Source organism: Chiloscyllium plagiosum, chromosome 12, assembly GCF_004010195.1.
Source record: "Chiloscyllium plagiosum isolate BGI_BamShark_2017 chromosome 12, ASM401019v2, whole genome shotgun sequence".
Lineage (NCBI taxonomy): Eukaryota > Metazoa > Chordata > Chondrichthyes > Orectolobiformes > Hemiscylliidae > Chiloscyllium > Chiloscyllium plagiosum.
In genome coordinates, this window is record NC_057721.1 from 2,282,766 (window position 1) to 2,306,599 (window position 23,834).

The window sequence follows — 23,834 nt, forward strand, 5'->3', positions numbered from 1 at the left end:
GAGAGAGAGAGAGTGAGAGAGAGAGAGAGTGAGAGAGTGAGTGTGTGGAGAGGACTGGTGGTTTAACCAGAAGGTCACCCCACTTCAGGCAAGGGGCAAGGTTGACATGACAGGACCTTCGTGGTGACTATACCTAATACACAGGAATTGAACCCACACTGTTGGCATTGCGCTGCATCTCACAGCCAATTGAGCCCAGTATGACAAGTGCAAACATGTTTACCTTCTTCTGGAGATGTAGAGATAGGAACTGCAGTTAAGTCATTAATAACATAATCAAACAGCCTTCCTTCTGCAGCGTATGCCTTCAGAACTGGAACGCAATCTTCAACTAACACCTGAAAAGCAACAGGGTCACTGTCATCATTTTTGAAACAGAATAACATGCAAAATAGCAGCTATACAAACTATCAAACTTGCCCTACCTTCCAATAAGTTCAATGTTGAACTCTGCTCTCCCATTCCAATCCTCAGAGTCATAAAGTGTCACAAACCTACAGCATGGAGACAGCCCCTTTCACCCAAACTAATCCATACCGACCAAAATGTCCATCCACACAAGCCCCATATCTTTCTAATCCGTTCCTATCCACGTATTTATCGAAATGCCTTTTAAGTGTTGTTAATGTACGTGCCTCAACGACTTCCACTGGCAGCTCATTCCATATGCGTATCACCCTCTTTGTAAAAAAAGTTGCCTTCGGGCTCCCTTTTATTCTTTATCCTCTAATCTTAACTGATGCCCGAGGGGATTCAAGATGGCGGCGATCTGAATAGATCAGCCTTGCTGTGCTCTGCATCCCAACCCAAGGTAGTAATACTTTTGACTTCCCACCTTTGTGTTTTTTTGGAAATAAGTATTGTTAAATGTAAAACAACCATTTAAATCCTTTCTTGAGCACGCAAGAACGACTAAGGTGAAGCAAACGGCCAAGTCTCAACATTCGGGACACTTGAAAACAGCGGGCAGGCCAGAGACTGCAACTGGGGATAGAGGCTGCAGCTCCCTCTGCAGCTGTGAAAGAAATTCCTGCACAGTGGAGCATCGTGGAGGAACTCAGTGATCTGAGACTCGTCATCAACTGGAGCCCATCTCAACCATACTGCAAAAGCACGAGGGGGAGTTGGAAGGGCTCGGGAAGCAAGGTGAAGAGGTTGAGCGGCTGGCTGCGGCGTCGGAGACAGAGGTTGAGTCCTCGGCGGGGCTGACCCACGCCCTTGCAAAACAGGCTCAGGCCCTGACTGAACAAGTCAACGATCTGGAAAATAGAGGACAGCGGAAAAATATCCGGGTTGTTGGTCTGCCGGAGAGAGTAGAAGGTGGGCAGCCACCAAGTCCTTTTGAAGACTGGTTGCCACAATTTTTTGGCTGGGATGCCGAGCGAAGGTTGACAGAGCTCACCGGGTTGCGCTGCTGCAGACCCAGTCAGGAAGGTTGGGGAGAGATCAGCAGGCTCTCACCTATCAGGGAACTAAGATAACGTTTTCCCAGGACTTTTCTGCAGCAGTGATCCATAAGAGGAAATTGTTGGATGAGGTTGAGAAGGTTAAAGGACCTCGGGATTCAATATTCGATGAGATACCCATCAGTGCTTCACATTAATTGAGGTAACTGCGGTCTTTTCATTCCTTGGAGCAGGCCAAAAACATCTTGGACCCTTTAAAAATAATGTAGATGTATTTATGGACATGGACAGTCGTATCTGGGTTTTTTTTCTGTCTTGCTTTTACTTCTTGCACTTGCTTCCCAAAGGAACTGTTGTTGGTGGGTTTTTCTTCTCTCTGAGCTGGAGTCTTATTGTGGGGGGGTGGGCAGAGTGCTGACTGTTTTTGTTATAGCTTTGTGTTTACAATGTCCTTGGGTTTCTTCCTTTGCTTGGGCTGGAAGAGGGAATGTAAAGGAAATGTAAACACCCTCTGTGGGTAGGGGGTAGAGTCCCCCATAAGTGCCTTTGTGTGTTTTACAGCTCGTGGGTTTTTGTAAATAGGTTCTGAGAGTCTATTTTGAGTATACTCAGCGTGGTGCGGGATGAATTCTTCCTCTCGGCAGGTCAAAGGCGATTGTAAAGGATCATGGTTAGTAGCATTCTTAAATGGTGCGCCTGGAATATCAGAGGGATTCATTCACCAGTTAGAAGAAAAAAAAAAGGTGTTGTTGAGCCTTAGAAAAGAAAGACCATAAGACATAGGAGTGGAAGTAAGGCCATTCAGCCCATCGAGTCCACTCCACCATTTAATCATGGCAGATGGGCATTTCAACTTCACTTACCCACATTCTCCCCGTAGCCCTTAATTCCTTGTGACATCAAGAATTTATCAATTTCTGCCTTGAAGACATTTAGCGTCCCGGCCTCCACTGCACTCTGTGGCAAAGGAAACAATTTCCTAGCATCCACCCTTTCCAAGCCATGTATTATCTTGTAAGTTTCTATTAGATCTCCCCTTAATCTTCTAAACTCCAATGAGTACAATCCCAGGATCCTCAGCTGTTCCTCGTATGTTAGACCTACCATTCCGGGCATCATCCGTGTGAATCTCTGCTGGACACGCTCCAGTGCCAGTATGTCCTTCCTGAGGTGTGGGGACCAAAACTGGACACAGTACTCCAAATGGGGCCTAACCAGAGCTTTATAAAGTCTCAGTAGCACATCGCTGCTTGAGATAAATGACAACATTGCATTCGCTTTCTTAATCACGGATTCAACCTACATGTTTACCTTTAGAGAATCCTCGACTAGCACTCCTAGATCCCTTTGTACTTTGGCTTTATGAATTTTCTCACCGTTTAGAAAGTAGTCCATGCTTGTATTCTTTTTTCCAAAAGTGCAAAACCTCGCATTTGCTCACATTGAACTTCATCAGCCATTTCCTGGACCACTCTCCCAAACTGTCTAGATCCTTCTGCAGCCTCCCCACTTCTTCAGTACTACCTGCCTGTCCACCTAACTTCGTATCATCGGCAAACTTCGCTAGAATGCCCCCAGTCCCTTCATCCAGATCATTAATATATAATGTGAACAGCTGCGGCCCCAACACTGAACCCTGCGGGACACCGCTTGTCACCGGCTGCCATTCCAAAAAAGAACCTCTTATCCCAACTCTCTACCAATCCTCAATCCATGCCAGTAGCTCACCTCGAACACCATGGGCCCTCACCTTACTCAGCAGCCTCCCGTGTGGCACCTTATCAAAGGCCTTATGGAAGTCTAGATAGACCACATCCACTGGTTTTCCCTGGTCTAACCTACTTGTCACCTCTTCAAAGAATTCTAACAGGTTTGTCAGGCATGACCTCCCCTTACTAAATCCATATTGACTTGTTCTAATCCGACCCTGCTCTTCCAAGAATTTAGAAACCTCATCCTTAATGATGGATTCTAGAATTTTACCAACATCCGAGGTTAGGCTAATTGGCCTATAATTTTCCATCTTTTGTCTTGATCCTTTCTTGAACAAGGGGGTTACAACATCGATCTTCCAATCATCCGGGACTTTCCCCGACTCCAGTGACTTTTGAAAGATCTCAACCAACACCTCCGCTATTTCCTCAGCCACCTCCCTCAGAACTCTAGGATGTAGCCCATCGGGGCCAGGAGATTTGTCAATTTTAAGACCTTTTGGCTTTTCCTTTGTAATGGCAACCATACTCAACTCAGCCCCCTGACTCCCTTTAATTGTTGGGATATTACTCATGTCTTCCACTGTGACGACTGACGCAAAGTACTTATTAAGTTCTCCAGCTATTTCCTTATCTCCCATCACTAGGCTTCCAGCATCAGTTTGAAGTGGCCCAATGTCTACTCTTGCCTGTCGTTTGTTTCTTATGTATTGAAAGAAACTTTTACTATCATTTCTAATATTACTGGCTAGCCTACCTTCATATTTGATCCTCTCCTTCCTTATTTCTCTCTTTGTTATCCTGTTTGTTTTTGTAGCCTTCCCAATCTTCTGAGAGGGTAGATGTTGCCCTGTTACAACAGACTCATCTTAATGACCAGGAACAATTGAAGCTGCAGCAGGGTGGGTTTGATCGGCTGTTTTTCTCGTCTTTTAGTACTAAGCGCAGAGGAGTGGCAATACTCAACTGGAAGGGTCTTCCATTTAATTTAATAGATTGTGTTAGCGATGAGTATGGTTGGTTTGTTCTTCTTAAAGCCCTTATAAATGGTGAGGAATATGGTACTTTGAATGTCTCCTGTCCTCTGGCTAACTCTCAAATTTCTGACTGAAGCACTAAGCTGATGCTCTTGGCGTCATGGCATATTATTAAGGCGGGGTGGGGGGGGGGGGGGGACTTTAATTGCGTGATGGATCCTGTGCTGGATAGAATGCTCAAAGGCCCCCCAAAGCTTTCTCCACAATCTGAACAGTTGGGTGATGTGTGTGTGGAACTGGGGTGGGTAGATGTTTACACCCGATGGGCAGAAGTTTTACATTCTTTTCCAATCCTCATACATGCCACACAAGGATTGACTATTTCCCAACTCCCACGGCATTGTTAGATTGAATGGTATCCTGATTGATTGGGAATATTGCCATCCCTGATCGTGCGGCGGTGTATTTAATGGTTAAGATTAAGGGTGATGCAATAGGCTCACGGTACTGGTGAATGGATCCCTTCATCCTCAAGGACAGCAGGTTTGTCGAATACCTTGAGGGAATTTGAAGCTTTTTTGGCCACCAACTCAGGTATAGCTGGTAATCCGTCCATTCTCTGGGAGACTGCTAAGGCCTAGGCTACAGGGATAATTATCTCATACTCTGCCAGCCAGCAGCGACAAAAGGGACAGCAGCAGCTTCCGCTTGAGGCACGACTGAAGGCAGCTGAGACGGTATACAACAGTAGACCGTCAGTGACTAAGCTGCAGCGGATCACAGCTCTCCAATCCACCTTAAACTCCACGCTAACGCATACAGCAAGGAAAGAACTTTCCTTTGTGAGGCAGAGACTGTTTGAGCATGGTGATAGGCCGGGTAAATATTTGGCATGTTTGGTCAAGAAGAATGATGCCTCCCAGTCAATTGCTTCTATTAGGGAAGGGAATGGGACTCTTACTTATGATGCTAAAAAGATCAATGAGGTGTTTCAGAGGTTTTACTCTGAACTTTACCAGTATGAATGCTGTGAGGACAGATGGGATAAAATGGATAAAATGGACTCTTTTTAGGAATTTGCATCTTCCTCATGTGTCTGCTGAGCAGGCGTCTCTCCTTAGTGCTCCGTTAACAGCCCAGGGGTGGCACAGTGGTTAGCACTGCTGCCTCACAGCGCCAGGGACCCGGGTTCAATTCCCACCTCAGGCAACTGTCTGTGTGGTGTTTGCACATTCTCTGTGTGTCTGCATGGGTTTCCTCTGGGTGCTCCGATTTCCTCCCGCAGTCCAAAGATGTGCAGGTTAGGTGAATTGGCCATGCTAAATTGTCTGTAGTATTAGAGTAAACATAGGGGAATGTGTATGGATGGGTTGCTCTTTGGAGGGTCAGTGTCGACTTGTTGGGCTGAAGGGCCTGTTTCCACACTGTAGGGAATCTAATCTAAAACGACAATAGACAATAAGTGCAGGAGTAGGCCATTCTGCCCTTCGAGCCAGCACCACCGTTCATCCTCAATCAGTATCTTGTTCCTGCCTTATCCCTATAACCCATGATTCCACTATCCTTAAGAGCTCTATCCAACTCTTCCTTGAAAATATCCAGAGACTTGGCCTCCACTGCCTTCTGGGGCAGAGCATTCCACACACCCACCACTCACTGAGTGAAGAAGTTTCCCCTCAACGCAGTTCTAAGTGGCCTACCCCTTATTTTTAAACTGTGTCCTCTGGTTCAGGACTCACCCATCAGCAGAAACATGTTTCCTGCCTCCAGAGTGTCCAATCCTTTAATAATCCGATACGTCTCAATCAGATCCCCTCTCAGCCTTCTAAACTCAAGGGTATACAAGCCCAGTCGCTCCAATCTTTCAGCGTAAGATAGTCCCACCATTCCGGGAATTGACCTCGTTGGTGAGGCAACTTCGAAGTGGTAAAACTTCTGGTCTGATGCTCATCCCAGTGAGTTTTATAAAGAATTTGTAAACACACTGTCAGGACTGATGCTAGACATGTATAACTATTCATAGTCATGACTGCCTCCACCATCCTTGAGAGACTCTCTTATCCTCAAGAAAGAGAACATCCCGAAGGACTGCACTTCTTACAGACCCACCTCACTTTCAAATGCTGATTTTAAAATCTTATTGAAGACTCTGGCATTGAGGCTGGAAAGGGTGTTGCCCTCTATTGTTAAGGAGGATCAGACGGGCTTTATAAAGGGTCACAGATCTTCCAATAATGTTAGGAGGCTGCTTAACATGTTTGAGGTGTGCCAGCAACAGACAGTTCAAGGGTTGCTGGCTTCCTTGGACACAGAAAAGGCATTTGACCAGCTGGAATGGCCGTATTTTTTTTATATGCTAGAGTCTGGGTGAAGTATTTACTAGATGAGTAAGGGTCCTGTATAGTGATCCTCTGGCAGCGGCTCTGACTAATGGTATAAAATCTGATCATTTTAACATTGGTAGGAGCAGTTGGCAAGGCTGTCCCCTCTCATCTTTGCTCTTCACATCGGTGATTGAGCTGCCGGCAGAGGCCATTCATGGGGACCCTAATATAGCTGCCCCAAAGGTAGGGTTGAAGGTGCATAAATCACATTATATGTGGACGATGTTCTCAGTTTTCTTTCGAACCAAGCAATTTTGGTGCTCCAATAGATACAATGCATTAATTCATTTGGCTTTTTTCCTCAGGTGACAAGATCAACTTTTCAAAATCAGAGGCTATACCTATTTGTGGGGGTGGGGGCCCTTAGGGCAATATCGGACATTGAAGGTGGGTTCCCCTTTAAGTGGGCACAGGGAGGTTTTCTTTATTTGGGCTGCTCTGTTACCCCTAGCTTTGACCAGATATTCAAGGCTAATTTTGTAATAATCCTGTCAAACAAATGAACAAGACCTTCAAAGATGGGGGGGGGGGGCCTTCCAATATCATGGCTAGGTTGAGTTGCTCTTATTAAAATGAACATTCTTCCTTGTTTATTATACCCTCTGCAGATGCTTCCTTTGGTTTTTCCTAGACAAACATTTCGGAAATTAAATGGTTGGTTTAGTTCTTTGATTTGGCGCCATAAGCAGCCTCTTATCAAGCTTACAAAATTGCAAATGTCCCAGGGGTTGGGAGGAGTGGATCTCCTGGATGTCACAAGATACCAATTGAGCTCCCTTCTACCTTTTGCAAGTGATTGTACCTGTGGGGACTCGGCGTCAATATGTTGGACGTTGAGGCCTCCCAGACGAAGTGTCCTCTTATTAACCTGTTGTTTCTGGACAAAAGGAGGATAGTTGCAGAACATTACTGCGATCCAACAGTTATTAACAATATCCAAGTGTCGAGGGCAATGAGGCAGATGGAGGGTAATATGTCTAAAAGATCTTACCATACTCCCATAGTTGATATGCCAGGTTTCTGGTCAGGGACAATGGATCCCAGGTTTAAATCCTGGGCGATCGGGGAGTCTCTTGTTTGGGTGACCCGTTTGAAGATGAAACATTAATGTCATTTGAACAAATAACTCAAGTATGGATTATCAAGCAGGGACCTCTCCCTTTTTTCCCCAGATCAGAGATTTTATCTGAAAAGAGACCATGCTTGAGTGTTATAGATCTGATACAGAAAAGAGGGGGCTGCAGGCTATAAGCACTCTTTCAGTGAGTACACTCTATCATTTGTTGGGAGGAGGTTCCTCGGGTGACAGAGGGATTATGGGAGGTCTGGGAGAGTGTGTTGGGGTGGAGATCACTTCGAAAACTTGGGAGAACATTTATGAGAATGCGAAGAGGATTTCGATTTGTAATAGGACCCAGGCTCTGCAGTTAAAGATTCTTCAGGGGACTCCACTGGCCCCAGATTGTCTTGCGAAATTTAAGCAGGATGCGTCTTCAATGTGCCCCAAATGTAAAATAATATTGGTATCCTCACTCACTGTCTGTGGTCCTGTCACAGGCTCTGTACACACTGGAGCGCTGCGGCAGGAGTAATAGAGGGGGTCTTAGGGACTGAAGTCAAGGTGGAGCTGGCTTCTCTTCTCCTGGGCTTGCTGAATTTATCTCCCTCAGATGTACATGGGAGAAAACGTTTTAGCATCCTCACTTTTTGTGTGAGGAAGAACATTCTGATGTGCTGGGTATCTGAAAACGCCCCCCGGATCTGTCGGGGTGGCAGAAGTTAATTATGGAAAACACCCCTTTGGACTCTCTTACAAACATGATTACGATTATGATTATGATTACATTACAGTGTGGAAACAGGCCCTTCGGCCCAACAAGTCCACACCGACCCGCCGAAGCGAAACCCACCCATACCCCTACATTTACCCCTTACCTAACACTACGGGCAATTTAGTATGGCCAATTCACCTGGCCCTGCACATCTTTGGACTATGGGAGGAAACCGGAGCACCCGGAGGAAACCCACGCAGACACGGGGAGAACGTGCAAACTCCACACAGACAGTCGCCTGAGGCGGGAATTGAACCCGGGTCTCTGGCGCTGTGAGGCAGCAGTGCTAACCACTGTGCCACCATGCACCAGAAAACAGAATTTTTATAAGACATGGCAGCCCTTTTTGAAATATTTGGAAGCAGATCTGTCCACCATTTTAATTAGGGCTTTTGTCTAGCCATGATGGTTTGGTTTAATAAGCCTAATGTTGAGGGGAAGAATTTCGAGCAAACGTAGTTTATTAATTGATGCCCTCGAAGGTTGAGAGCTGAGGTCTTGTTGTGCTGAGTGGCGTTATTTATTTACTTATTTATTGATGTGTAATGAGTGTAGTTGTGAGTTCTTTTGGAGAACAGTCTACTAGTTGGTTTATTGTTGTTATAATATTAAATTTTCATATTTTTGTAATTTGTAAAGAAAGTTTTTTTCAATAAAAATAATTTTTTTAAAATCTGATGCCCTCTATCCTCAATTCCCCAACATTGGGGAAAAGATCGAGTATGTTCCTGCTTTCCATGCCTCTCAATCTTATACACTTCCATAAGATGCCTCAGTCTCCTACACTCTAAAGATAAAGATCCTACCTTGTCCAACCTCTCCCTATAACTCAAACCCGTGAGATTCCAGGCAACATCCTTGTAAATGTATTCTGCACTCTTTCCAGTTTAATAACCTCCTTCCACAAGGTCACCAAAACTGAACAATTCTTCAAGTACAGCCTCACCAACCTCCTGTCTAACTACAACATAATTTCCCAACTTCTATACTCAGTGCCCTGACTGATGAAGGCCAGTGGGCCAAAAGCCACCTTCCCTGCCCTGTCTACCTGTGACTCCACTTTCAGAGAACCGTGCACCTCAACTCCAAGATCCCTCTATTCAATTACACTCCTTAAGGCCCTACCATTCACCATGAAACTCCGACCTTGATTTGACTTTCCAAAGTGCAAGACCTATCTATATGAAACTCCATTTGCCATTTCTCATCCCGTTTCCCCAGCTGATCAAGGTCCTGCTGCAATTTATGAGAACCTTCCTCACTATCCACAATACTGACTATTTTAGTGTCACCTGCAAACTTACTAATCATGCCTGGTACATTCTCATCCAAATCATTAATGTAGATAACAAACAGTGATGGGCCCAGCACCAACGCCTGAGGTACTCCACTAGTCACATGCCTTCAGTCCGACAAGCATCCTTCCACTATTACCCTCTGCTCAATTTGCCAGCTCCCCCTGGATTCCATGCGATCTAACCTTCCAGAGCAGCCAACCATGTGGACTTTATCATACTGAAATCCATACAGACTGCGTCTACCTCCCTGCCTTCGTCAGCTTTCCTGGTCACATCATCAAAGAACTCTAACAAATTTGTGAGGCATGTTCTCCCACTCAAAGCCACGTTGACTATTCCTAATCAAAGGGGAACGTGCGGACTGCAGAGGCTGGAGATCAGAGTCAAAACGATTCGTGCTGAAAAAGCACAGCAGGTCAGGTAGCATCCAAGGAGCAGGAGAATCGACGTTTCAGGCCCTTCAACAGGAATGCAGCGGGGTGGGGAGTCTGAGAGATAAATAGGAGGGTGGGGATGTGGGTGAGTTAGCTGGGAAAGTGATAGGTAGATGCAGGTGGGTGGTGATGGTGATGCGAACAGGTGGAAAGGAAGATGGACAGGTAGGATAGTTCAAGAGGGCAGTGCAGAGTTGGAAGGTTGGATCTGGGATGAGGTGGGGGGAGGGGAGATGAGGAAACTGGTGAAATTGATGTTGATGCTGTGTGGTTGGAGGGTCACAAGCCGGAAGATGCGGCCTTCTTCCTCCAGGCTTTTGGGTGGACTGAATTTGGCAGTGGAGGAGAACAAGGACTTGCACGTCCTTGGCAGAGTGGGAGGCAGTGGGGTTGTCGGGTGCGTGTCCCAGAAATGCCCCCTGAAACATTCCACAAACTGGTGTCCTGTCTCCCCAATGTAGAGGAGACCACATTAAGAGCAACAGACACAACTGATGAGGCGTTTGGATGTGCAGGAAAATTTCTGCCGGATGTGGAAGGATCCTGTGGGGCTTTGGATGGAGGTGAGGGGGGGGTGAGGCCATGGCACAGGATTTAGACTTCTTGTGGCAATGGAAGGTGCCCCAAGTGGACGGTGGGTTGGTGGGGGGTGTGGACCTAACGAGGGAGTCTCGGAGGGAATGTCCTCTGCAGAATGCCAATAAGGGTGGGGGGAGAAATATATCTCTGGTGGCGGGGTCTGATTGTAGGTGACGGAAATGGAGGAGAATAATGCACTGTACCCGGAGATTAGTGGAGTGGAAGGTGAGGACTGGGGGGGGGGGGGCATTCTATCCTTGTTGCGGTTCGAGGACTGGGGTTGATGGGCGGAAGTGCGCAAAGTGGAGGAGATACATTGGAGGGCACTGATGATCACGTGAAAGGAGCAATTGCTGTCCTTGAAATAGGAGGTCATCTGGGAGGTTCTGGAGTGGAGTTTCTCCTGCTGGGAGAGATAGTGCAGAAGCAGAGGAATGGGGAGCAAGAGATAGTGTTCCTAATCAAACCCTGTCTTTCCAAATGCATGAATATTATCTCTCAGAATCTTCGCAAATAACGCACCTACGACAGATGTTAGGCTTACTAGTCTATAGTTCCCAGGTTCTTCTTTGCAGCCCCTCTTGAATAAGGGCACGACATTCACTACCCTCCCAGTCGTCCGGGACCTCACCCTTGGCTAATGATGATGCAAAAATATCAGCCAGGGCCCTCGCCATTTCTTCCCTAGCCTGTGTGTGTTCTTGGATATATTTGGTCAGGATCAGAAGATTTATCCACCTTCATACATACTAATACATCTAGCACCTGTTCTACTGTGATATGGACTGCCCCCAAGATATCACCACTAACTTCCTCAAGTTCGCAAGTGTTCATGTCTTTCTACATGGTAAACACAGTGGAGAAATATTCATTGAGACCCTCACCCATCTCCTGCAGTTCTACACATACACGTCCACTTTGGTCCTTGTGGGGTCCTATTCTCTCTCTAGTTATTCTTTTTCCTTTAATATGTGAAGAACCTCATTGGATTCACCCTAACCTTTTCAGCCAAGGCTATCCCGAGCCCCCTTTTCGCCCTTCTCATTTCCTTCTTCATACTTCAGTCAACTCCTGCGTTCCCTGTATCCCTCCAGGGATTCCCTTGACCCCAGCTGCCTGTACCTGAGCCACACCTCCTTTTTTCTGGTCAAAGCCTCAATATCTCTTGCCATTCCAGAGCTCCCTATTCCTGCCAACCTTGCCCTTCACCCTCACAGGAACATATAGACCTTGAACTCTAGCTATCTCACTTTTACAGGCCTCACACTTGCCGGAGCTCCCTTTGCCTGCTAACCAACTAATCTAATCAATCCCTGCAAACTCGATTCCTCAGTGCCCAAGAAATCAGTTTCTATTTTGAATACTTTCAACAAATGAGCTTGCAGAGCTCCTTGCATAAAGACTGTGAAAGATTCACAACACTGACCAAAGAGGTTTCTCCTCAGCTCAGTTGTAAATAGCTGACCCCCATCCTAAGATGATTACCAAGTCCTTTCCAGCTGGAGACAACATCCTTGCAACACTTGCGACTCAATCCAGTCTACTGCATTCACTACTCATAATGTGGTCTCTCCTACATATTGAGGAAACAAAGCGTCAACTGGGTAACCACTACCTGCTGTCTGCAACAAAAAAAAAGCCCTGAGCTTCCAGTTGCCTGTCACTTCAACACCCCACCCTGCTCCCTGGCCAACATCTGTTTCAGGCCTGCTGCAGTGCTCCAGCAAAGCTTAGTGCATGCTGGGAGAACACCACTTCATTTTCCACTTGGGAACACTACAGCCTTCTGGACTCAATATTTTGAGTTCAACAATTTTAGGGTAGAAGGCACCTTCTTGCATTTCCTTACCCCCAAGCCCCTCACAGCATACCATGTCATAACAAGGTCTGGTATTACACACCACTCATCATTAGCCACTAATTGCTATTCATTCATTCTCCGAGTGGGCTAATTGTTATCCATTCCTTTGTCTGTCTGACTGTTTGTCTCTCGGAGTTCTATCCTCACCTATCGTTTAATCCTTACCCCCTCCTTGTATCTTCTGCACACAAACCAACACTTTCCTACCTACCATCAGTTCTGAAGAAGGGTCACTCAACCCAAAATGTTAATTCTGATTTCTCTCCACAGACCCGCTGAGTCACAGACATGTACAGCATGGAAACAGACCCTTCGGTCTAACCTGTCCATGCTGACCAGATATCCCAACCCAATCTAGTCCCACCTGCCAGCACCCAGCCCATATCCCTCCCAAACCCTTCCTATTCATATACCCATCCAGATGCCTTTCAAATGTTGCAATTGTACCTTCCTCTGGCAGCTCATTCCATACATGTACCACCCTCTGCGTGAAAAAATTGCCCCTGAGATCTCTCTCATACCTTTCCCCTCTCACCCTAAACCTATGCCCTCTAGTTCTGGACTCCCCCACCCCAGTGAAGAGACTTTGTCTATTTATCCTATCCACGCCCTTCATGATTTTGTAAACCTTTATAAGGTCACTCCTTACATTTCTCTGTCTTTGCAACACGTACCTTTCCAATCCGGAAGAGATTACCTCATTCATCTCAATTTTAGAAAAGAGACTTATTCTAATTAGGCTCCCTTTACACATCAATACGTTTTTGTATAAATCTTTGTTGTACATGCTCCAAAGCAAATATATTCTTCCTGAGAAGATGATACCAAAGTTACACAGCACTCTACATATACAGTCTCACCAGATCTCTGTAGAATTGCTGCATTCAATCCTTTGTTGTAAGTCCAACATATCATTTACCTTCCTAATTGCTTGCTGTACCTGTATAACAATTTTCTCACACCAGAACCCTTTCAATACCAACATTTATTGGCTTCTCACTGTTTAAATTACATTAAATGGTACATTCAACCAGTTTTCCTGAATGTTTCAAAACACTAAACAATGAAATTGGCATTAGAAATACTTGCCTTTTAAATGTGGATGCTAAGATGCATGCTCACAAGATAAAGAAAGTGGGAGTTAAAATTGAAAAAGCTAATGTCACTCTAAAAAGGGACACACTGGAAGTAAAATGTTGGTGTTTAGGTTGTTTGATCAGATTTTAAAAGCTCCAGAAATCTCAGTGGGCAGAGGAGTGCACCTTGATATAGTTGGATGGTAGATGATACAGAGCAGTTGCAGCTGACAAAATGGGCAAGACTAACTCCTGTGCCTTTACTATCAGCAAAACTCCTAGTAGGAGGAGCAAGAAACAACAGTTTAAAAACCCTGGGTGGAACGCTGGCAAAACAAGGAGGAAACTTTTAAACCTCTTGCACATCATACTCCATCTGTCCTCACCTTGCTTTAAATGCGACCTGCTTACATCAGCCACTTTATGTCCTCGTCACAACTTGCTTTCCACCTTGTTTTTCACTCAGAAGCAAACATGGACATTTTGTTAGCTTCCCTGACCTCAGTCAATGAGATGGATTGAAAATTGTTTAGGCTCATGAGGTCCTCCATAAGTTACATTAGCCTGCTGTTGTGAAAATAAGCCATTCATTTAGATTCATTGTCCTGTTTGCTAACCAATCCTCAAACTATGCCAAGATATTTCCCCCAATCCCATGAACTATAATCTTATGCAATAACCTCTTGCATGGCACCTTCACAAATATTTTGAGAATTCAGATACTTAACAGCCAGCGATTCCTCACTCCCCACATTTATTTGGAACATAAGTCTCTCTTCACAAAATCTGTTGGTTAAACAATACTCTTTCTCCCTGCTGGAACCATTTCTCCACTAACAAAATCTAGTGTTTTTCGGATGGCTGGCATTAGGCTGACTGCGTTGGTGTTTAACTGTTTACTCTTTCCCTCCTTTTGTCAACAGTGAAATCATATTTGCTCCTTCTGGTTTGTGGAAGCAAGCAGACAATGCAGGAAATTCTGCAAGATCAAAACCAGTGCATCCACTATTCCTGTAGCCAGGTCTTTTCCAAGTCTAGGGTGTAGACAATCAGCTCCAGAGCATTTGTCAATTTCAGGCTTCCAATTTCCCCAGTATTTTTCCTTACGGATAATAACATTTACATCTCCCCTCTTCCTAGAATCAATAGTTCTGGGAGATTAGTTGCAACTGACAAAACATACAACAGTGCACGTCATGATAGAAATCTGTACTGTACACATTTCTGGGGGAAATTACTTCATACGGCTGGTGTAGTAGCAAAAGGAACACGCAAGAGGTCTATAAAGTCAAACTGGTAGTAGGGAGAGTAAGCAATTCTCACGCAAACAGCTCCTCCTTAAAATAAAATGTCTGCGGTTATAGGCAGCCATACCCAAATACCATGTGGGTGACATGCTGAGGAACTGGAAATTTTCAGCACAATTTACTGTGGGTGTCATATACTTGACAAGCAGAGATGGAAGAGATTAAGGGATATTCGGCATTAGTTGCAATGCAATGATAAGATAGGAGGAACAGGGCCACGATAGCATTGGAGACAAGAATGTGAATAGAACAAGATACTAAAACCCAGGCCAGACAAGCAAGAGATTTAGCAATGACAGCATCACTCAAACCAAATGCAGGATACTGCCTGCAAGAAGAGAGACTTTTGCTGAAGGAATAGACTGTTTATCTCCACAAAGCAGCTTGCACAACAGGAAGATTAACGAGTTGAGCAGAGCACGTAGTACATGCCAATATATAACTAACTTGTGGCTGTGATAGAATGGCAATTGGCGAACACGTGACTCCAAATCAGGGTCAAAGGTGACCAGATTGGAAGGCATGTTACCAAAGCTAAGCTGATGAGATGGCACACAAGGCTTGGTTGCAAACATAACGAGCAGTTCTCGAGTTGAGCGACGACTCAGCGAGCCTGTTTGTGACCACTTACAGACTGATGAGTTTCAGGTAAAAAGAAATGCAGCGATAATTAATGTTACAGGTAAGGTAGATCTGGTCAAGAGACCTTGGGGGCACTTTGCAAGTATTCAGCAGCGACAATCTATCTAAGCAGGCACCCTAGACTTTTCAGAAGTTATTAGTTATATATCCAAGGGAAGAGAAGAGTGGCAGTTGACCTACCTGATAGCAGTCTCCTTTCAGATTGTCCAGGACATCTCCACAGGTTTTGCGCATGTGTTTACAACATGCATCAATTACCATCTGGTCAATGTGCAAATCTGGTTAAGGAACAACTCCGACGAGTATGACAGCAAACTGACAAAGACAAAAAACTGTTAAATCTGGCTGAATAAACCCTGATTGAAAAGCACACCATTACAATTTGGAGGGAGTCACGCCATTGACATTTCAGGAGAACATCCAAACCCCACCTGGGTAAACGCCTAGCTATTGCCTTCCAATTCACTGTACTCAGGCCTCGGAATGCAGTAAGACCTCAACTGTTAACACCTTCAATCACATCTGTTACTGGCCAGGACAGCTGGTTCATGGAAAAATTAGTTGGACGATGAGTTCAATGCCTGAAGCTTTGGCCCAAAGAATTTAGCACTTAAAATAAATTTGAAAACACAACAACCGAAGCATCTCATTTCAACTTGCGAAGCTGTTCCACCATCCAACAAGGTACGGCTCAGTGTATTTACAGTACAAGCAGCTAGTCAGCCCATTACATCCACACTGGATAAAGACAAGACATCCAACCTTGCTCCACTTTCAGATATTCGGCCTCAGGCCCGAGGATATACATTTGATACATTGCAATCAAAGAATTGTTGTTTTAAAAAAAATGTAATATCTATCATCTTTCAGGTTATAAATTTGGACCTCAGAGCACTCTCAAGGTCAAAATACTTTATAGTCTCTTGCAAATCCTGTCACTACCTCATTTAAATTCATGCCCCCTCCCCCCCCCACCCCACCTCCATTACTGGTAACAATGTAAATGGAGATAGGTCCTTCTTAGTCTCTCTCAGTAACACATCTCAATCTTGACTGTTTCAAAAACCTCCAGCTCCTGAAACTCTCTCATACAGTTAAGGCTCTACATTCCTAGTACCATGTTGAGAATTCCCTAGTGTCCCCTCCAGTGCTATCATATCCTCTCTAATACACCAGAGCTGAACAGTACACAAGCTACAGTTTAAAGCCAGTTTGATACATTTCACGCATAACCTCCCTGATCCTCTCTCTTGTACCTCAGTTAAGGAAGGCAAGTTTTGCACATGTTATTGTAATCACTCTAGCCACCTTCCCTATTTTCCAGGATTTGTAGATATGCACATCAAGGTCCTCCAACCTTCACAGTGTACTAGCTCATCTTACTTGCCAAATCACCTCAGATATCACATGAAGTCGGTTAGCTTAGTTGGTTGAACGGCTGGTTTGTGATGCAGACTGACACCAACAGACTGGATTCAATTCCCACACTGCCTTAGGTCAACATGAAGGTCCCGCCTTCTCAACCTCTCACTTTGTCTGAAGTGGGGTGACCCGCTGGTTAAACCACCAGCAGTTGTGTCTCTCTCTATTGAGAGCACAGCCTGGGACTACGGAGACTTCACCTCTAGCTTGCCACACACTTTTCTGGATTGAACTCCACTGCCCACCTTCGCAGTCCATTGACAGTTTCCTGCAGTTGACACATTCTTCCCACTATCTGCACAATTCTGTTACATCAAACCATGCTCTCAACACTGAAGTCCGAACCATTGATTATGCACTAGGAAAAGCAGAGATCTAGGATCTGTGGCCTTTTGAACTTAAGTGGGAGCATCTTCCCAGTGACAAACAACTGCCCGCTGCTAAGCTTGGCTTCCCATCACTGAACGAATGTTGGATAGTCATTTACTGAACAGTTGGACATGCAGTCCATTAAATGTACACTCCCAAAAAGTAATCCATGACTTGGATTCCCATGCTTGCAGCCCAAAGCACTGCACCTTAATTTTCTTCGAGGGCCTATCCAAATTCCTTTGAAACGTTGGATTGTCTCTCCCACCACCTGTTTCATAGGTTAAGTGTTCCAAGCCATTAACACTCGCTGCAAAAAGAAAGAAACACCAACTCACACATCCCTCGTAGCCCTTGTCCACGACCTTACATCTGTGTGTCCCATAGTCTTTGTATGGTCAACTAACAGGGAAACTTTTTTTAAAAACCTACCTGCTCAAAGATGTTACGAAACACCTCTGGAGCAGGTCAGACTTGAACCCTGGCCTCCAGGTTCTAAAGGCAAGGAGGGTGGCATTGTGCTGCAAGACAGGAACAGCTTTGCTTTGTCTGCCTTATCTGAGCCCATCATAATCTTGTACTTCGCTTATCAAATCTCCCCTCAGTCACTTTTGCTTAGAAAAGAAACCCCCACCAAAACCTTCCTACCCAACCATGACCAGCGTTAGCTTAGTTCTTTAACATTACCCAAACCATTTCAGGCAACAGTTACTCTAAAAAGGATATTTCCACCATGGTGACCATCTTTGGTTTTAACTTGACCAGCTCATAAAGGATTCCACCATCTCCTCCTCCAAGGATAAGAATTTCTTTCCCTTTATAGTCCTCTACTCCATCACCCATGATTGCTCGTGTGTATGGAAGGTCACTTTCCCCTAAATCTGGAACGGATAGATGCAGAAAGATACAGCTCCTGCTAAACATTCTCAATAATGCCTGAAACATAACAGCAGCTGTTACAACAATTCCAAGTGTCAGCCTTGGGTCTTGGGCGATTGCTTGCAGCTCTGAAATCAGAAGGCCATGGGGGTTCAAAGCCCCCTGGCAGAGACTTGAGCACGTAACCCAGGTTAACACTTCAGCAAGGTAGTATGGGACTCCAAGGTTTGCATGAAGGTTTGTAGCTCAGGTGCCAGTTGTTGTAGTTATGATACGTTTGCCGAACTGGGAAATTGATTTATAGATGTTTTGTCCCCTTTCTAGGTGACATCCTCAGTGCTTGGGAGCATAAGCACTGCTGTATTATTTCTTCAGGAATTTATATAATTCGGTAAATCAACCTCCTAGCTCGATGAACATACCCACAACTATGGCAACCAGCACGCGAGCTACAGTTCTTCTCGCAACAAAACTAAATAAACTCAAGAGGAGAGAGTCCAGTTCACAGGAGGCTCCAAAGCACTGAGGATGTCACCGAGGCAGGGGAGGAAACATCTCCAAATCAACTTCCCATGTTGGCAAACATATCCACAACTACCATAGTATGGGAGTACGATCCCGCTGGAGGCACCTCCTTCGACATGAAAGGAGCAGCCACACTCAGCACTTTCACTGCTGTCTCAAAAATTGGTTTACTGAAGGCAGCGTTTGGTATGCTTTCCTTTATTGGCCAGAATACTGAGTACAGGAGTTGGGAGGTCATGTTGCAGCTGTACAGGACATTGGTTCGGCCATCTTTTGGAGTATTGCATACAATTCTGGATTCCTTCCTACAGGAACCATGTTGTGAAACTTGTAAGGGTTCAGAAAAGATTCAAAAGGATGTTGCCGGGGTTGAAGGATTTGAGTTATAGAGAGAGGCTGACGAGGCTGGGGCTGCTTTCTCTGGAGCACTGGAGGCTGAGGAGTGACCTTGTAAAGGTTTATAAAATCTTTGGGGTTTATGGATAGTGTAAACAGGCAAGCTCTCTTCCCCTGGGGTGGGGATTCCAAAACTAGACGGCAGAGTTTTAAAGCCAGAGGGGAAGATGTAAAAGGGGCAACTAAAAGGGTGGTGTGCGTATGGAGTGAGCTGCCAGAGGAAGTGGTGGAGGCTGGTACAATTACAACATTTGAAAGGCATCTGGATGGGTATATGAATAGGAAGGGTTTGGAGGGATATGGGCCGGGTGCTGGCAGGTGGGACTAGATTTGTACAGGATATCTGCTCAGTTGGACCAAAGGATCTGTTTCTGTGCTGTAAATCTCAAGACTCTGATGTGTTCAGTCCATGAATGAACCTGAATTCTTTACCCCATCATGTCTGCACAGTTATTGCCTGACACACTAAAGGTTCCCAGCATTTTGCTTCTAATAATGTGGAAGTTTTCCAGTTGTACATAGCTATGTAAATTTACAAGAGAGAGATTAGCGCCATTGATTAACCCCTACAGAAGGAAATCTACATGTTATCCTGTCATGCCCTACCAACTACCAGCCCTCACAACTCTAACTCATACCTGAATTCAACCCAGTTTGGTGTTATCATTGAATCAAGCCTTTAACAAGGGGGTTGAGTGGCATAGTAATTTAGAGGCCCAGGTCAGTTTTCTGTAGAATATGGTTTGAAATCTAACCACAGTAGCTGGTGAGATTTAAATTCAATGAATGAAAGGATCGTGTGTTGGAAGTTATTCTCAGTAACAGTGACCATAAAATGATAGTCAATTGTTGTTTTAAAAATACGTATTGGAATCAATTTTGTCCTGTCGGGAAGGAAATCTGGTGTCCTTGAGGAATCAAGCCTCGATGACTACAGGCCCACAGCAATTTGGTTGCCCTCTGAAATGATTGAATAAACCATTTAAATCAAGGGGGATCAGGGATGGGCCACAAACGCAGACCTTGCTGGGCAATTCTTGTATCCCCAATGAATACATTTTTAAAAACCCAAGCCCCAGATTCTCCTAGAAAGGTGCTGATTCCTACAGAGATATTCCATAGTGAAAAGGCTCCAAACAAAACTACAGACCATGGCAATTCTAAAAAGACCCGACATGAAACCACTTTACTGCCTTCACAATCCTTCAAATGGGCTGCATCGTTTCAGCAGTTTTGGTTTCATTTCCATCTTAAATTGATCATTCCTTGCAAGATCAAGAATTTAAGGGCTATGGGGAGAATATGGGTAAGTGGCATTGACATGCTCATCAGCCGTGACTGAATGGCAGAGTGGACTCAATGGGCTGAATGGCCTTACTTCCACTCCTATGTCTTACCGTCACTCAATATGTTCGCGTTTCTTCAGCACCAATTGATGCCATCACTGGTTAATAAACCGTGAGGCAGAACCCAAGCAGGGTTTCTCTTCTATCTAATGCGAGGCAGACTAGCAGTACATTGGCTTAATGCTGCCTGACAGCGCCATGGACCAGAGTTCAATTCCAGCCTCGGGCCACTGTTGGAATACTGTGCGCAATTCTGGTCTCCTTCCTATCGGAAAGATGTTGTACATTCTCCCCATATCTGCATAGGTTTCCTCCGGGTGCTCTGATTGGCTCCCACAATCCAAAGATGCACAGATTAGTTGGATTGGCCATTCTAAATTGCCCATAGTATTCAGGGATGTGCAGGCTAGGTGGGTTACCAGTGGGAAATACAGGATAGGGTAAGAGGGTAGGGTAAGAGGGTAGGTCTGGGTGGGATGCTCATCAGTGTGGACTTGATGGGCCAAATGGCCTGCTTCCACACTATAGGAATTTATATGATGCAATGAAACTGTCATTAAATGCGAGGTGCTGCATTTTGGGAAAGCAAATCTTAGCAGGACTTATACACTTAATGGTAAGGTCCTAGGGAGTGTTGCTGAACAAAGCGACCTTAGAGTGCAGGTTCATAGCTCCTTGAAAGTGGAGTCGCAGGTAGATAGGATAGCAAAGAAGGCGTTTGGTGTGCTTTCCTTTATCGGTCAGAGTATTGAGTACAGGAGTTGGGAGGTCATGTTGCGGTTGTACAGGACATTGTTAGGCCACTGTTGGAATACTGCGTGCAATTCTGGTCTCCTTCCTATCGGAAATATGTTGTGAAACTTGAAAGGGTTCAGAAAAGATTTACAAGGATGTTGCCAGGGTTGGAGGATCTGAGCTACAGGGAGAAGCTTAAAAGGCTGAGGCTGTTTTCCCTGGAGCGGAGGAGGCTGAGGGGTGACCTTACAGAGGTTTACAAAATTATGAGGGGCATGGATAGGGTAAATAAGCAAAATCTTTTCCCTGGGGTCAAAAAGTCCATAACTAGAGGGCATAGGTTTAGGGTGAGAGGGGAAAGATATAAAAGAGACCTAAGGGGCAACTTTTTCACACAGAGGGTGGTGCGTGTATGGAATGAGCTGCCAGAGGATGTGGTGGAGGCTTTTACAATTGCAACATTTAAGAGGCATTTGGATGGGTATATGAATAGGAAGGATTTGGAGGGATATAGGCCGGGTGCTGGCAGGTGGGACTAGATTGGGTTGGGATATCTGGTCAGCATGGACGGGTTGGACCGAAGGGTCTGTTTCTATGCCGTACATCTCTATGACTCGAAGATACATCAGTATCAAATAAATTAAGTGCAAAAACCATGAAGTGTACAAGTACAAATCAAAATAACTCCTACTGTTCACTGGGATGTGAAGTGTAAACAGTGCCCAAAGACAATTTTGTTTTCCCATTTCCATATTACTATTGGGTAAAACTACACCAAATTGACTGCAGCAATTCTTCGACGCAAGTCACCACCACCTTCCCAAATGCAACTAGGGATGAGCATCAAATACCAGCCATGCCTACATTGCCTGAATGAAGAGAAATAAAACCAAAACTTACTAATATCGCCATTCAGGATAAGAATATTTCCAAACTGCTTTGAGTGGAGAATCTTGATGTTCTGATATGCAGAATCCTCATCATAAACAACATCATCAATGTCATATTCCACCAACCTGCCATCAGCAGTTGGCCAGTACCTATCGATGGCCCCTCCTCGTACAATGGTGGGTAACCTAGGGAAGCAGCACAGGTGTGAATTAACTTGCATTTATCTTGCCCTCCTTGTTACCTCAATTAGAATGCCACAAAGCACTCTGCATCTAAGTGCGACTTAGTGCAAGTGCGATGAATTGCCAGTTGGAATTAATTCTTTGCAGTGTAGGCTGAGAGCGGAACTTTAACCAAGAAAACTTCCAGCTGTTCTATGAATGGAGTCGAGTGATCTTTTCCCCCTCACTGCCTGAGCAGACAGGCAGACGGAGCTTTCGATACACAGCCCCACAGATAGAGACCGTTACAAGGTTCAGTAAACTTGTTATGGCATGTATAATAACAAATCACCCATAGCATCATCTGGCTCTCCAAGTCCCAGGCAAAATCGATTAAACTTTCCATCATTTCTTTGTATTATATGACAAACACTGGGAAACAGATTAGGACATGGGCATGATGCATGACAAGTAAATCTGGAAACCAGATTGTTCTGGTTGTTGGAGTAACAGGAAGTGAACCGCATAACGGAGAGGAAGCAAAAGTGATACAAAATGCCAAAACGGCGGTTATGAAGTAAAATTATTGTGCAACGCATTTTCAAAACAGACTTAAAAAGAATGCTTCAGGTCTGGGCCGACTAGAGATATCCAAGAAAAGCCACTTGTGAAGGGAAACGCCAAGAAAATTACAACTTGAGTCCATGTTTTCAAAGAGACGGAGGAGGCAGGTACAGAGGGTGTACAGTAAAGCTTTCAATAAAAAGGCAGTGGAAAAGCCAATTCACCAGATGCTTCAACACTCAAAGGTGGCGGGAGAGTGTTTAAGAAATAAGCTCAATCAGACATTGTAAGAATTTGGAGGTTGCGACAGAGAACTGGATGATTTCCAATGAAAGACATTAACTTGAACAAGGAGGGAGAGATACCCTGGAACCAGTTAGCCTAAAATTGGTTATGGTTTGTTGTAGGTGATAATACAGCATAAAGTTAAATTGCACCAGAAAGGTCTGTCACTAAAGTCAGAAGAGAAAAACTAGCTGTGACAAACAGATTTAAATGTTGAAACTGTGAAGATTGGATAGAAGCAAAGTCAAAACAAAATGAGACTTCCAAAGAATAAAAATGTACCCGCAATGGATAAAAAAAATCCAGTACACATTAAAATAGGGCATGAACATTTATGTAGCATCGAGCACACGCTCATGCATCACACTCACAGCCTGAATGATAATCTTAAATTGATTTCCAGTCTTTTTCTTTGCATAACCCAGATCGTTTAATAAAAGTTGTCCAACAGTAGAATCACACTGAACGAGATGCCAGGTAAGCAAGCCATACATTCCTACTCTAGCAGATATCAAACAACACACCCTATTAATCATTCACAGAAAGTGGCATGCCAGCCATGCTCAAACAGCACATGCCTCCAAGCCTCAGAACACCATGTCCAAAATTAGACATGTCCTAGAGCTGATGAGTGCAAGGCAAAAAGCTTAAACATTGTTAAAAGGAGGCATGCAGTTGCAGTTCTGCATTATCAAACAATTAGTTGGCACAGTGATTGCAGCAAGTAAATAATTCAGCAAGCTTCACTGTACA

General features: G+C 44.7%; 1 protein-coding gene across 1 annotated transcript in view; it reads right to left on the reverse strand.

Annotated features, from left to right (window-relative positions):
- sms (spermine synthase) overlaps positions 1–23,834 on the reverse strand; it is a 69,579-nt gene that overhangs the window by 27,620 nt on the left and 18,125 nt on the right. Inside the window, exons 4-7 of the mRNA XM_043700269.1 lie at positions 22,081–22,256; positions 18,026–18,180; positions 15,689–15,778; positions 224–338 (exon numbers count right to left, since the gene is read on the reverse strand). Of these exons, the coding sequence (XP_043556204.1) occupies positions 224–338; positions 15,689–15,778; positions 18,026–18,180; positions 22,081–22,256 (536 nt within the window). The remainder of the gene's footprint in view (positions 1–223; positions 339–15,688; positions 15,779–18,025; positions 18,181–22,080; positions 22,257–23,834) is intronic.